The sequence below is a fragment of the Orycteropus afer genome, unplaced genomic scaffold (assembly GCF_000298275.1).
Source record: "Orycteropus afer afer isolate SDZICR_OR568_19922 unplaced genomic scaffold, OryAfe1.0 scaffold00282, whole genome shotgun sequence".
Taxonomy (NCBI): Eukaryota; Metazoa; Chordata; class Mammalia; order Tubulidentata; family Orycteropodidae; genus Orycteropus; species Orycteropus afer.
The window spans coordinates 2,598,632-2,612,451 of record NW_006921869.1 but is presented as its reverse complement, the minus strand read 5'-3'; the positions used below and the strand labels follow the sequence as shown (position 1 = coordinate 2,612,451).

The 13,820-nt window shown below is 40.5% G+C and overlaps 1 protein-coding gene across 1 annotated transcript in view; it reads left to right on the top strand.

Moving 5' to 3' along the window:
* SLC41A3 (solute carrier family 41 member 3) overlaps positions 1 to 13,820 on the top strand; it is a 175,468-nt gene that overhangs the window by 49,895 nt on the left and 111,753 nt on the right. The window contains exon 2 of the mRNA XM_007950606.1: positions 11,090 to 11,197. Within this exon, the coding sequence (XP_007948797.1) occupies positions 11,090 to 11,197 (108 nt within the window). The remainder of the gene's footprint in view (positions 1 to 11,089; positions 11,198 to 13,820) is intronic.

The window sequence follows — 13,820 nt, the reverse complement described above, 5'->3', positions numbered from 1 at the left end:
GAGACAGCTCAGGAGGCAGGAGTGCATGGAGGGATGGACACAGGGAAGAGGTAACTATGGGGAGGAAGTGGGAGGGGAGCTGTTGCATTGTAAACTGTGGTCAATGTCATGAGACAAAGTGCATGTGAACTGCTGTATGGAAAGTGAATTTGCTCTGTAAATCTTCACCCAAATCACAAGAAAAAGAAAAAGAAAGTACCATGGCTTGGGTTAGGTGCACCTTAGTCTTCAAAGTGACATCTTTGCTTCTTAACGCTTTAAAGAGGTCTTTTGCAGCACATTTGCCCAATGCAATACAGCATATGATTTATTGACTGCTGCTTCCATGGGTGTTGGTTGTGTATACAAGTAAAATGAAATCCCTGACAACTTCAGTCTTTGCTCCATTTATCATGATGTTGCTTATTTGTCCAGTTGTGAGGATTTTTGTTTTCTTTATATTGAGGTTTAATCCATCCTGAACACAGTAGTCTTTGATCTTCATCTCTAAGTACTTCAGGACCTCTTCATTTTGAGCAAGCAAGATTGTGTCATCTGCATATCACAGGTTGTTAACGAGTCTTCCTCCAATCTTGATGCCATGTTCTTCATATAGTCCTGCTTCTCAGGTTATTTGCTAAGCATACAGATTGAATAAGTATGATGAGAAGTTGCAACCCTAATGCATACCCTTCCTTATTTTACACCACGCAGTATCCCATTCTTCTGTTCAAATGACAGCCTCTTGTTCTATATATAGATTCCTCATGAACACAATTAAGTGTTCTGGAATTCCCATTGTTTGCAAAGTTTTCCATAATTTGTTATGATTCACACAGTCAAATGCATTTGCATAGTCAATAAAACACAGGTAAACATCTTTCTGCTATTCTTTTTATTTCAGCCAAGAGCCATCTGATCAACAACGTTAGCCCTTATTGCATGTCCTCTGAATTCAGCTTGAATTTCTTCAAGTTCCCTGTCAATATACTGGTGCAAACGTTTTTGAATTATCTTGAGCATAATTTTACTTGAGTGTTACATTAATAATATCGTTCAATAATTTTCCCCATTTTCTTGGATCACCTTTCTTTGGAATAGGCACAAATACAGATCTCTTCCAGTCAGTTGGCCAGGTAGCTGTCTTTCAGATTTCTTGGCATAGATGAGTAAGTGTCTCCAGTGCTGCATTCATTTGTTGAAACATATCAATGGGTATTCCATCAATTCCTGGAGACTTGTTTTTCACCAGTTCCTTCAGTGCAGCTTGGAATTCTTCTTTCAGTACCATTGGTTCTTTATTATATGCTATTTCATGAAATAGTTGAAAATCCATCAATTCCTTTTGGTACAGTGACTCTATATTCCTTCTGTTGTCTTTGATGGTTCCTGCATTGTTCAATATTTTACCCATAGAATCCTTCACTATTGAAATTAGAGACTTGAATTTTTTTCTTCGGTTCTTTCAGCTTGGAAAATGCTGAGTATATTCTTTCCTTTTGGTTTTCTAACTCCAGGTCTTTGCACATTTCATTATAATACTTTGCTTTGTATTCTTGAGATGACTTTTGAAATCTGTTCAGATCTTTTATCATGTCATTTTTTTCCATTTTCTTTGGCTACTCTACATTTAAGAGCAAGTTTCTGAATCTCTTTTGACATCTATTTTGGTCTTTTCTTCATTTTCTGTCTTTTTAATGACCATTTGCTTTCTTCATTTATGATACTCTTTTTATTAATGTTATTATTGCGATTTGGGTGAAAGTTTGTAGAGCAAATTCACTTTCCATACAGCAGCTCACATACACTTTGTCTCATGACTTTGACTGCAATTTCCCACAATGCAACAGCTCCCCTCCTACTTTCTCCCCAAAGTCACCTCTTCCCTGTGTCCTTCCCTCCCATGAAGTCCTGCCCACCGAGCTGTCTCCCTGTGCATACACAGCCCTTCTATTCTCCTATGATTGATCTCTCCAAGGATTGTAGCTACCTAATATAAATGTTCAGTTGATATGCCTGTCTTTTGTTTGGCTGGAAGCCACAGGAGTGGGTTTAATACTAGTCATGAAGGGCAGCTGGGGACCATAGTCTCAGGGGTTCCATCAGGCTCCATCAGACCAGCAAACTTGGTCCCTTTTTTTTTTTCTTTTAATGATTTTGAGTTTTGTTCCACATTATTCTCCCACGCTATCCAGGATGTCCTACATAGATCCCCCTCCAAGTGGTTGACAGTGGTAGCTAGGCACCATCTGTTTCTTCTGGTCTGATAGTCATATAGGCTGAGGAGTGCATGGTGTACCAGTCACTTGGACTAATTGTTTCTGAGCATCTTTGGTTTTCTTCATTCTTCTTTGCTGTGTATGAGGAGAAACCCATTGTTGCATCTAGATGGCCGCTTACAAGCTTCTAAGATCCCAGTCACTACTGGCCAAAGTAGAATGTGGAACAGTGTTTTTGTTTAGTGTGTAATGCAATTGAGCTTGATGTCCCCTGTGACTATGGTCCTGAGCCCACAGGTTCAAGTACTTGCTCTTTCCAGGTAGCTGGCTGTGGCCAAGAAGTGACTGCAACCTTGCCCCTTGTCAAGTCTACTATATACCTGGGAATTCTTACAAAACATATAAATACACTTGTAGAAACATTGTCTGCCAACCCTACACATGGTCTTGGGCACACTCTTCCCTGCATAGACATACCTAATATTGTTGGTTACCAGGGGTGGGAGGGGAGGGGAGGGAATATTGTGAAGTGTTTTGCAAATTCTATGTTATTCTTTAGGGTTGCATAGTATTCCATTGTGTTTATGTACCAGAGTTTGGTTATCCATTCTTCTGTTGATGGGCACCTAGGTTGTTTCCATCATTTTGCTACTGTAAATAGTTCTGTGATGAACATAGGTGTGCATATATCTATTCTTATCCTGACTCTCACTTCTTTGAGACAAATACCTAGTAATGGAATGGCTGGGTCAAATGGTATTTCTAATTCCAACTTTTTAAGGAATCACCATACTGCTTTCCACCGTGGTTGTATTATATTACAGTCCCACCAGCAGTGTATGAGATTCCCAGCCTCTCCACACATTTATGATATTCTTGATGTCATCCTACAACTTATCTGGTTTTCAATCATTGGTATTCAGTGCATCAAATCTGTTCTTCAGATGATCTCTAAATTCAGGTGGGATATAATCAAGGTCATATTTTGGCTCTCTTGAGCTTGTTTTAAATTTCTTCAGCTTCAACTTGAACTTGCATATGGGCAATTGATGGTCTGTTCCACAGTCAGCTCCTAGCCTAGTTTTGACTGATGATATTGAGCTGCTCCATTGCCTCTGTACAGAGATGTCGTCAATATGATTCCGTGTATTCCGTCTGGCATGGTCCACATATATAGCCACCATTTATGTTGTTGAAAAAGGTATTTTCACTGAATAAGTCATTGATCTTGCAAAATTCTATCATGTGACCTCCAGCATTTCTATCATCAAGGCCATTTTTTCAGCTGCCAATGCTTCTTCTTTGTTTCCAACTTCTTCATTCCAATCACCAGTAATTATCAGTTCATGTTGATTGCATATTTTGTCAATTTCAGACTGCAGAAGATGGTAAAAAATCTTCAGTTTCTTCATCTCTGGTTTTAGTGATTGGTGCATAAATTTGCATAATAACAGTACTAACTAGTCTTCTTTGTAGGCATATGGATATCATCCTATCACCAACAGCATTGTACTTCAAGATAGATCTTGAAACATTCTTGTTGTTGTTGTTGTTGTTATGTGCCGTCGAGTCAAACCTGACTCATAGCGACCCCTCCTTGTGTTTCCGAGGCAGTATCACTATGGAAGTAGGATTGCCCAACCTTCCTTCCGAGGAGTGGCTGGTGGGTTTGAACCACCAGCCGTCTGGTTAGCAGGCAAGTGTCTTAGCCACTATGCTACCAGAGCTCCTGAAACATTCTTAGTGACAGTGAATGTGACACCATTCCTCTTCAATTTCTCATTCCCTGCATAGTAGATCATATGATTCTCTGATTCAGAATGGCCAACACCAGTCCATTTCACCTCACTAATGGCTAGAATATAGATCTTTAAGTGTTCCATTTCACTTTTGACAACTTCCAATTTTCCTAGATTCATATACCATGTGTTAAAATTATTAATGTATGTTTGCAGCTGTTTCTTCCTATTTTGGGTTTTGGCTTATCAGCAAATGGAGATATCAAAAGCTTTACTCCATCCACATCTTTAAGGCAGACTCTACTGTGAGGATGCAGCTCTTCCCCAGGTTGTGTTTCGAGTACCTTCCAACTTGAGGGGCTCACCTTCCAGCATTATATCAGGCAATGTGTCAGGACTATTCATAAAGTTTTCCAGTACTATATCAGAGAGTGTTTCACTGCTATTCATGAGATTTTCAGTGGCCAGTTCTTTGAGAAGGGCATGGCCCCTTCATTCCTCCCAGTCTGTCATAGTCTGGAAGCTCTACTGAATCCTATCCACCGTAGATGACCCTGCGGGTATTTGAAATACAGGTGGCATAGCCTCCAGCCTTGCAGCAACACTCAAGCCACCAGTTCAACAAACTGACAGACAAGTGGTTGTTTTAGTATTTGCTAAATAGTTCTGCCTTTCCTCTTTATTATTTTGGTGAGAAAGTTTTTCAGTTTTCTTTGAGGTTATCCTGTGATTTGTTATTTTCTTCCCAAGTTTAAAACAGTCTGTTCTATCTCAAACTTGTCTTGATTTCCATTCCATTTGCAAGTTCTATACCTACACTATTTATTCCCTCTTCTGGTTTGTAGTTTTCCTTATTTACTGATTGATGTTTCAGTTCCCTGTTTAGTCTTGTAAATTTATTTTACTTTAGATATTCCTGTATTTGAGTTATGGTGTCATGTGTGTTATTCGTCGGTTGTTGTCTGCAGTTGGGTCTTTGTTCCAAGAACTCCCTTTAGGATCTTTTGTAAGATTAATCTGGTTTTAACAAATCCCTATAATTTCTGTTAATCTGGAAATATCCTAATTTCACTATCATATTTGTAGTTTTGCTGGGTTTATAATTCTTGGTTGTCAGTTTTTCTTTTTTAATTTTTATTGTGATTTGGGTGAAAATTTACAGAGCAAATTCATTTTCCATACAGTAGTTCACATATACCTTATCTCATGACATTGATTGCAATTTCCCATAATGCAATGGCTCTCTTCCCATTTCCTCCCCTTAGTTACCTGTTCCCTGTGTCCTTCCCTCCCATGCACTCCTACCTTCTGAGCTGTCTCCCTATGCATACACAGGCCTTCTATTCTCCCATGATTGATCTCTCCAAAGAGTGTAGCTACCTAATTAAATGTTCAGCTTATATGCCTATCTTTTGTTCGGCTGGAAGCCACAGGAGTGTGTCCAGTTCCAGACCTGAAGGGCAGTTAGGAGCCATAGTCTCAGGGGTTCCACCAGGCTCTTTCAGACCAGCAAAACTGGTCCCTTTTTTTTCTCTTTGACTTTGAATTTTGTTCCATGCTGTTCTCCCACTCTATCCAGGATGTCCTACATAGATCCCCCTCAAATTGGTTGACATTGGTAGCTGGGCACCATCTAGTTCTTCTGGTCTCATAGTCAGATAGGCCGAGGATCCCATGGTGTTCCACTCTTGGATTAATTGTTTCCATGCATCTTTGGTTTTCTTCATTCTTCTTTACTCTGGATGAGGAGAAACCCATGTTGCATCTAGATGGCTGCTTGCAAACTTTTAATATCCCAATTGTTACTTGCCAAAGTGGGATGTGGAACAGTGTTTTTGTGTAGCATGTTATGCCAGTTGAGCTTGATGTCCCCAGTGACCATAGTCCCAAGCCCACAGGTCCAACTATTCACTCCCTCAGGGTAGCTAGCTGTGCCCAAGAAGCCACCACAACCTTGTCCCGGGTCAGCTCTACTATACACGTAGACATTCTTACAGAACATACAAATAGACTTGTAGAAACATTGTCTGCCAACTCTATGCATGGTCATGGGCACACTCCCCCCAGCATAGACATACCTAATTGTTGAGCCTGTCCACCCATCTATCCACCTGTAGGTCAATGTTTGCCATTACTGACAGCATAGTACTATATGTACAAAAGAGTTCATCTTTGTTGTCTGTACCTCCCATGCACCTCTCTGTGTCTTCCTCTTCTCAATGGGTTGGCAGTTTTTTTTCCTTTCAGGCTTTTATATGTGTCACTCCACAGCTTTCTCACCTGCATGGAGTTTGCTGGAAATCAGAGCTTAGTCTTATTGCTTGCCCTTTTTCAGTAACTTTTTGTTTTTCCTGTGCTGCCGTTAGGATTCTTATTTGTCTTTGGTTTTGATAAGTTTGATTATGATATGTATTGGTGATTTATTTTTGGGAGGGGTCTATCATGTTGAGGGTCATTGAACTTCTTGAATGACTATCTTCTTGTCTTTCATCATATTAGGGAAGTTCTCTTCTAACAAATATTTGACAATTTTCTCTGTGGTTTTATTTCTCTCTTCCTGTTCAGGAAGTCTGATCACATGTAAGTTATTCCTCTTGATAGTGTCTCACATAAATCTTAGGTTTCTTCATTTTCTTTTGATCTTTTTTCTGATTAATGCCTTAACAAAGTTATATTGAGGGATTTGTCTTCAGTCTCACTATTTCTGTCTCCCATTGATTTGATTATACTCCTTAGCCCTTTCAAGGTATAATCTATTTCTGAAATCTTAGTATTAATCTTCTGGATTTCTATTTGCTGTTTTTTTGTATGGTTTCTAACTTTTCATTTGTTTTGCCAGTTTGTTCTGGTATTGTTTTCTTAAATTGTTCTAGAGTTTTGCCTTTGTTTTCCTTAATTTTCCTGGTGTTTTCCTTGATCTATCTCTCAATCCATTGAAGATACCTAAATATAATCCTTTTGAATTCCTTATCAGGCAGTTCCAATGCCACTTCTTCCTCAAGGAGGTTTTCTGGCTCTGCATTCGCATCCTTTTTTTTCTTTATCTTGCTTCTTTGTGTGATCTAGGGTTGTCATTTGTCTCCAAGACATTGTGATGTTGTTGTTTCTGTATTTAATTGGTATGGTGGAGCAGTTAGCCCTGGTTTCTTATTTTGTTTTGTTTGCTTTATGTTATTTTTTCTGAGTGAGCAGAGCTAGTTTGCTACTCTGCCCACTAGTTTGGCAGCACTTAGGCACTTACCAGCTATTTCCTGGTGGGTTTGATAGAGAATGAGAGTGTGTGCACAAATCTTTGTTAGCCATTCATATAGTGCAGCTGAAGATAATTTGGGCAAGTATTAGCTAATGTCTATTGTTGATTATTTGGTGCAGAAACACATGGTGGCACTCACCTACTGGGTGGGACTGCAGGAGATATGGATGTGGTTGGGTTGTGTGGGTATGGTTGTTGTCTCCCAACCAGTGGGACAGTGAAACCCAATACCAAAAAAAAAGTTAAAACAACAGAGCCAAAAACAGAAACAGCATAAGCAAGCAGCAATAACTGCAAAAAGAAAAAGCAATAAATGAAAAATAAAAGTTAAAAAAAGACAAAAGAAGGCAAAGAAAAAAGGAAAAAGAATATTGGGTGAGGGAGGAAAGAGAAGTGAGCAAGAGAGAATAATAAAGAAAAATACAGAAAATGCTAAAAAAAAAAAAAAGGGGGGGATGTGAGAAACAAAAAAGGAAAAAGAACAGAAAGAAAGAGGGAACCAGGAAAAAGGGGTGGAGGGGGGTGACAAGTAAACAAGAACCAGGGAAGGGCAGGAAGAAAAGATAAAAAGAAAGAAGAAAAAAATGTATAACTTAAAAACAAACATAAACAAAACTGGGTATGCAGGGTACTCAGGCTGTTCCAGTTGGCTAAGCAGGTGGTGGGGAGTAGGGCACCTGTTTCTATTACTATTTTATGCCTGTTCAGAGGTCAACTTGTGGCAGGTTGCCTGATCTCAGATGAGTTCTTGCTGGACCAGAAGATGTCTGGAGATTGGGCACCTGGAGCTAAAAAAAGGTTCCAGCTGGCCCAAAGGGCAGCTCAGTGCAGGGTCCCTACTCTCAGTAGAAGTTCCTGCCATCCAAAAAAAGGGGCTTGGTGTAGGGTGCCTGGTCCCAGAAAAAGTTCCTGGCAACCCAAAATGCTGCTGGGAGCAGGATGGCTGATCTCAGAACTAGTTCCATTCTACCCACAAGACAACTTGGGGCTGAGTACTTGATCTCAGACAAGTTCCTGCTGGTCCAGAAGGTGTCTAGGATCAGGGTGCCTAGACCAACAAACAGTTCCTGCTGGTCGAAAAGGTAATTGGGAGCAAGGTGCCTGGTTTCAGAGGGAGTTTCTGCCAAAAAGCAGCTGTGGGCAGAGCATCTGGTCCCCAACTAAATTCGTACCATCTCAAGGTCTCAGGATCCCATTCCCAGAAAAAGTTCCTGCTGTTGCGAAAACTGGCTGGGTGTGGGATAACTGGTCTCAGAAAAAGTTCCTGGTGGCCCAAAAGATGGCTGAGTACAGGGTACCTAGTCCTGGGACCAGTTCAACAACATACAGTTATTGGCAGGACGCCTGGTCCAGGATGAAATTCCTGCCAGTCCAGAAGATGTGTGGGGATAGGGTTGGGCCACACTTCCAAACACCAGAAGGGTGTGGGAAACAAGGGAAACCAGGGGAATATTGCACTTTTCTAGTCGTCAGCCACCAGTGCTGTTGCCTGTGCAGTCGTCAGCAAGCAGAGGTGATTATCAGGTTGCTGCCCAGATTGCTGTTTGCAAATATTCAAAATGGCCACCCCATCAGGGTACCTGACAGTTCACAGCTCCATTTGTCTCCCTATTCACTGTTTTCATTTAGGTTCTTATACTAGTCAGTATTTAATCCACTTCTTTATCCTTCTCTTCTCAGTTCAGGGTACTAGGATTATCTTCTGTAACTGTTTCGATTGGTTTTTCAGTTCTTTGTTGTAGAGGGTCTATATAGCTTGTATGCCTTTTCCACCATCTTGCTGGAAGTCCTTCACAGTTTTCTTCTATATTATTAAGTATTCGGAAAGGGTAGACTCGTAATACAATCAGAGCCAAGAATGGATTCTGAATTTAGCAGCTGTGTTGATCAGACAAAGGGAAAAACAGGGAGAGAAAGAAAGAGGGAGGAAAAGGTAAACAAAGGATCATCTTCCTATATCTGAGAATGTGAAGGAGTTCTACAAGGACCTATAGCCCAATCTTTTTACTTCTAGGCCTCATAAAACATGTTCCAGACCAGTTCCATTGAATCGACACCAACTCATAGCAATCTCACATATGTCAGAGTAGAACTGTGGTCCATTGGGTTTTCAGTGATTACTTTTTCAGAAGTAGATTCATAGGCCTTTATTTGAGACATCTCTGGGTGGCCTTGAACTACCAACCTTTTGTTTAGCAGGTTTTGCACCACCCGGGGACTCTGAGGTGCCTCTGGGTGGATTCAAACCACCATCGTTTGGTTTAGTTTTTGAGAACTTAACCGCTTGTTCCACCCAGGGATGCCAAGATATTAAAATTAATTTTTTCAGCCCACTTTTAAAGAAGTTTTTATTATAGAAAACTTAAAGCATTTATAAAAATAGAATAAATTAGTAAAATGAATTCCTGGGAACCTATCACCAATTTCAATAGTTATATTCTTACAGACAATCTTGTTTCATCTATCTATCCCCAACCCTCGTTATCCTTCTGAACTCGGAATTGTTTTAGAGTAAATCCAAGAAATATAATCATTTTTTCCATAAGTATTTTAATGTATCTTTAAAATAATGGACTTTTTTTTCCCCCTAACAAAAGCATAACCTCATTATCATGATTACATCTAAAAATTATCAGTTTTTAATACCTTATCTGAGCCTACTAACTTATTTTAATCTCTCTGGGCCATGAAGATATCTAACCCCTACCCTAGAAAGTCCTCCTGGTTTTAGAATTCTAGACCTAAATAAGGAATTCCTACTTTGTCATTGAGGACTGCTTTATAGAGAGTTCTCCCACATCCTCTAGGGGCTATAGTGATTTTCACACATCTTAAGTGTTTGGCTGCCAGCCAGAGTTTGGTGGTTCAAAGCCACTAGCAGCTCCCTGGGAAGAAAGATCTGACAATCTGCTCCTATAGAGATTGCAGCCTAGAAAACCCTGTGGGACATTTCTCTCTCCTATAGCATCTCTATGAGTCGTAATCAACTTTACGGCACATAACAACACAGTTCTTGTGTGGGAGAACTGGGACTTAACCTCGGGTCCCTGCCTCCTAGCTAACAAAATCAGTTGGCAACTTAATTGCATATTAAATAGGTAGGAATAGTTGTCACTGCCACACAAAAAAAATTATTTTTTCTTTTCCAATTTTCTTAAAACACCAAACCCAAAAAACCAAACTCTCTGCCATCAAGTCAGATCCAACTCATAGCAACCCCTCCTTGGGTTTCCAAGGTGGTATCACTGCAGAAGTAGATTGCCCAACCTTCCTTCCAAGGAGTGGCTGGTGGTATGAACCGCCAGCCTTTTGGTCTACCTAATTTATTTATTACTTTGATAGAACATACCTATTTTGAAAAATCAACAGCACAAGACTGGGGGTCAGTGGAGACTTCCACTAGCTTCAGTGCCTGGGCAGCATCAAGGAAGGCAAGGTTGTGGCAGTCTGAAGAATGACTGTCCCTGATCAAATTATCGCTACTACTCAGCCCCACTGAACTGACCAGGGCTCTCAATTTGTGAGAACTTTCCCAGCTTTCAAACTCATTATTAATTTATATTTCTATGAACACTTTGTACAGATAGATAGGCCCATTTTCAGGCCAGATCCAACCCCTCAGCCTCTGACTAGCTCAGCCTCCAATTATCCTGGCTTCTGAGGACCAAAGAATGAAAGGAGTGTGCTTGAGGCCACTAATGTGGATCCATTAGACAGTATTCAAAAAGTTAAATGGCTTCATCATTATTTTGTTTTTAGTTTAAAGCAATTTAAGAAACTGTTTAGTCATCCTTATTTTGTAGGGAATGAGAAATAACTTGCTGAAGGTTCTTTCAAGGGATGTCCAGAGATGTGCCAGTATGTGCCTGTGGATTTATCTCCTTTTTCTTTCTCACCAGCACTGGCCTGTGTTTGTGGAGGTGAAAGAACTTCTGACGTTGGTGCCACCCCTGGTAGGCCTGAAGGGGAACCTGGAGATGACACTGGCCTCACGACTGTCCACAGCTGTAAGTCACCATTTGGGCTCACAGCCCGCAGCAGCCTGGAATGATTGTGCTGGCCCCCAACAAATTCTCCTCTGTAGCTAGTAGGTGGATGGGTTGGATTCTCAGAAAACTGGCCCTGGGATGAGGTAGATGGACCAACACAAGTGATGTTCATTTCTGTTATCTCATTGTGCTCTGCCTAGTCACTCCTCCTAGGCCCTGTGTCCCTGTCTTCCCATTAACCTGGTTAACAGTTGGTATCCATGTCCCTGTGCCTTGAGTCTTTAGGCTGCCCCTGTTCATCCCTCAGTTTCTGGACCTGAATCCAGCTCCTTCACACTTACACAAAAGCCCTGGTGAGCAATCAGGCTGAACAGAAGAATTCAGAGGAGATTGAGGACCACCTCAAGTCACCTAAGCTAACAGTCTCTGCTGGGGTTGCTGCTCTCCAAGAGGCCCCTAATGCCCACCACTCATGGCTTCTCTCCCTGAGCACTTTAACCAGTATAGCTTCTAGCTTTGTTGGCTATGCTCACCTATCCTGACTATCCAGGAAATTGAAATTATTTTGCTTTGGTTGTGGAGAATGGTTTCTCCCTTTCTCTGATGCCCATGTAACATAACCTGGGCTGGAGGAGGCATGGTGTGTCCAAGGAACTGAGAGAGAACAATGTAGCTAGAGTGCAGAGGGCATACCATGAGGCTGGGGAGATAAGTGGGGTTTGGTCAGCTCAAGATTGCCCAAACAACACCCAGGTTCTAATCCCTGGAACCTATGAATGTTACTTTATGTGGAAAAAGAATCTTTGCAGGTGTGATTAAGTTAAGGATATTGAGATAGGTAGAGTATCATGGATTATCTGGGTGGGCCCAATGTAATTACAAGAGTCTTTATAAGAGACAGGCAGAAGACAGTTTCAGACAGAAAAGGAGGCCATGTGATAAGCTGAGAGAAGCAGTCACAGATGTTATACCCCTGGCTTTGAAGATGAAAAAAGGGACAATGAATCAAATAATGCAAGAATCAAATAATGCAGACCTAGGTACTGGGAAAGATAAGGAAACAGATTCTTCCCTAGAGCCTCTGTAGGAGAACAGCCCTGCCAACACCTTGATTTTAGCCCCATAAGATTAGTTTCAAGGTCCTTAAGTTTTACAAAGGAGCCTTGGAGATGCAGTGGTTAAACAAACAGTTGCTTACTAAAAAGTTGGTTATTCAAACCCACCTTCCATAAGAAGATGTGGCAGTCTGCTTCCATAAAGTTTATAGCTTTGAAAATCCTACAAGGGTAGTTCTACTCTGTCCTATAGGGTTGCTATGAGTTGGAATCAACTTGGTGGCAATGGACTGGTTTTGGTTTAGTTAGTGCAAATGGTTTACACTCTATTGTTAACCTGAAGATTGGTGGTTCTAACCTACCCAGTGGTAGCATGGAAGAAAAGCCCTAATAATCTGTTTCCATTAAGACTATAGCCAATAAAATCCTATGGAGCAGGTGTACCCTGTAACACATGGGATCGCCATGAGTCATAATCAACCCAACAGCAGCTGGCAACAATAACAGCTGGTTAGTTCTTTAAAAATAATTTTTTTACTTAATATCATATCTCAATGGATAGTTTGAGTGGAAAATTAAAACATGACTCTAGAGAAAGACATAGGTATTTTTAGAATCTGGTGAAAAGAAATGCTTTATAAGTAGTAGTACAAATGCAACATCCTTAAAGGAAAGATAATGGTCTTATCTCAATTAAATTAGAAGCTATGCCATAATTTCATTGTATAAATTTTAAAGAGGAATGACCAACAAGAAAAAAAAGAAAATCACATGCAAAGTTAACAGCTTGTATCCTTAAATATCTAAGTAGCTCTTACATACAAAGACAATCCCTTCAATAGAAAATTGAACAACATGCACGCACGCACTGCCATTGAGTTGGATCCGACTCATGGAGACCCCTCCTTGGGTTTCTGAGGTGGTAGCACTACGGAAGTAGATCACCCAACCTTCCTTCCAAGGAGTGGCTGATGGGTTGTTTACAAATAAATGAGAATGTAAATCGATAAGTGAAAAAAAAAATCTGTCATCATACTAGTCATCAGTGATCATCAGTGAATATTCTTTAACAAATGCTATTTTATTGCATATCAGATTGGTTTCAATGAACATGAATGTGAATGTCTGCTGTTTCTGAGAATGTTAGGGAAATGAGAATTCTTAAACATTATGGTGGCAAGTGTACTTTGGTACAGTCTTTCAGAAGGACATTATGTAAACTCTTTACCCCATAAGTTCTGTTTCTGGTAGTTATTCTAAAGAAAACAGAGATGTGCCAAACTCACCCCCAGTGACCGGCTCTCAGCCCAATAGTTAACAAGATGTACATGTAGACCACTCAACCCAAGAGGACACACCCACATATTCTATGGTAATACATCCCTTAGAGCAATAGACCATGGGGCACCAGAGGACCAACATTCAAAGGAAATGCAGGACAAACAAGATTGCATAAATATGAGAGGCACAGGAGGAGGGTTACTGGGTAGGGAGGAGTGGAGATGGGTTAGGGTTGGCCATGGTTAATGGGGATTGAAACGAAATGTACGTGTAACACTGAATGTGAAACAAACTAAAAAAAAAAA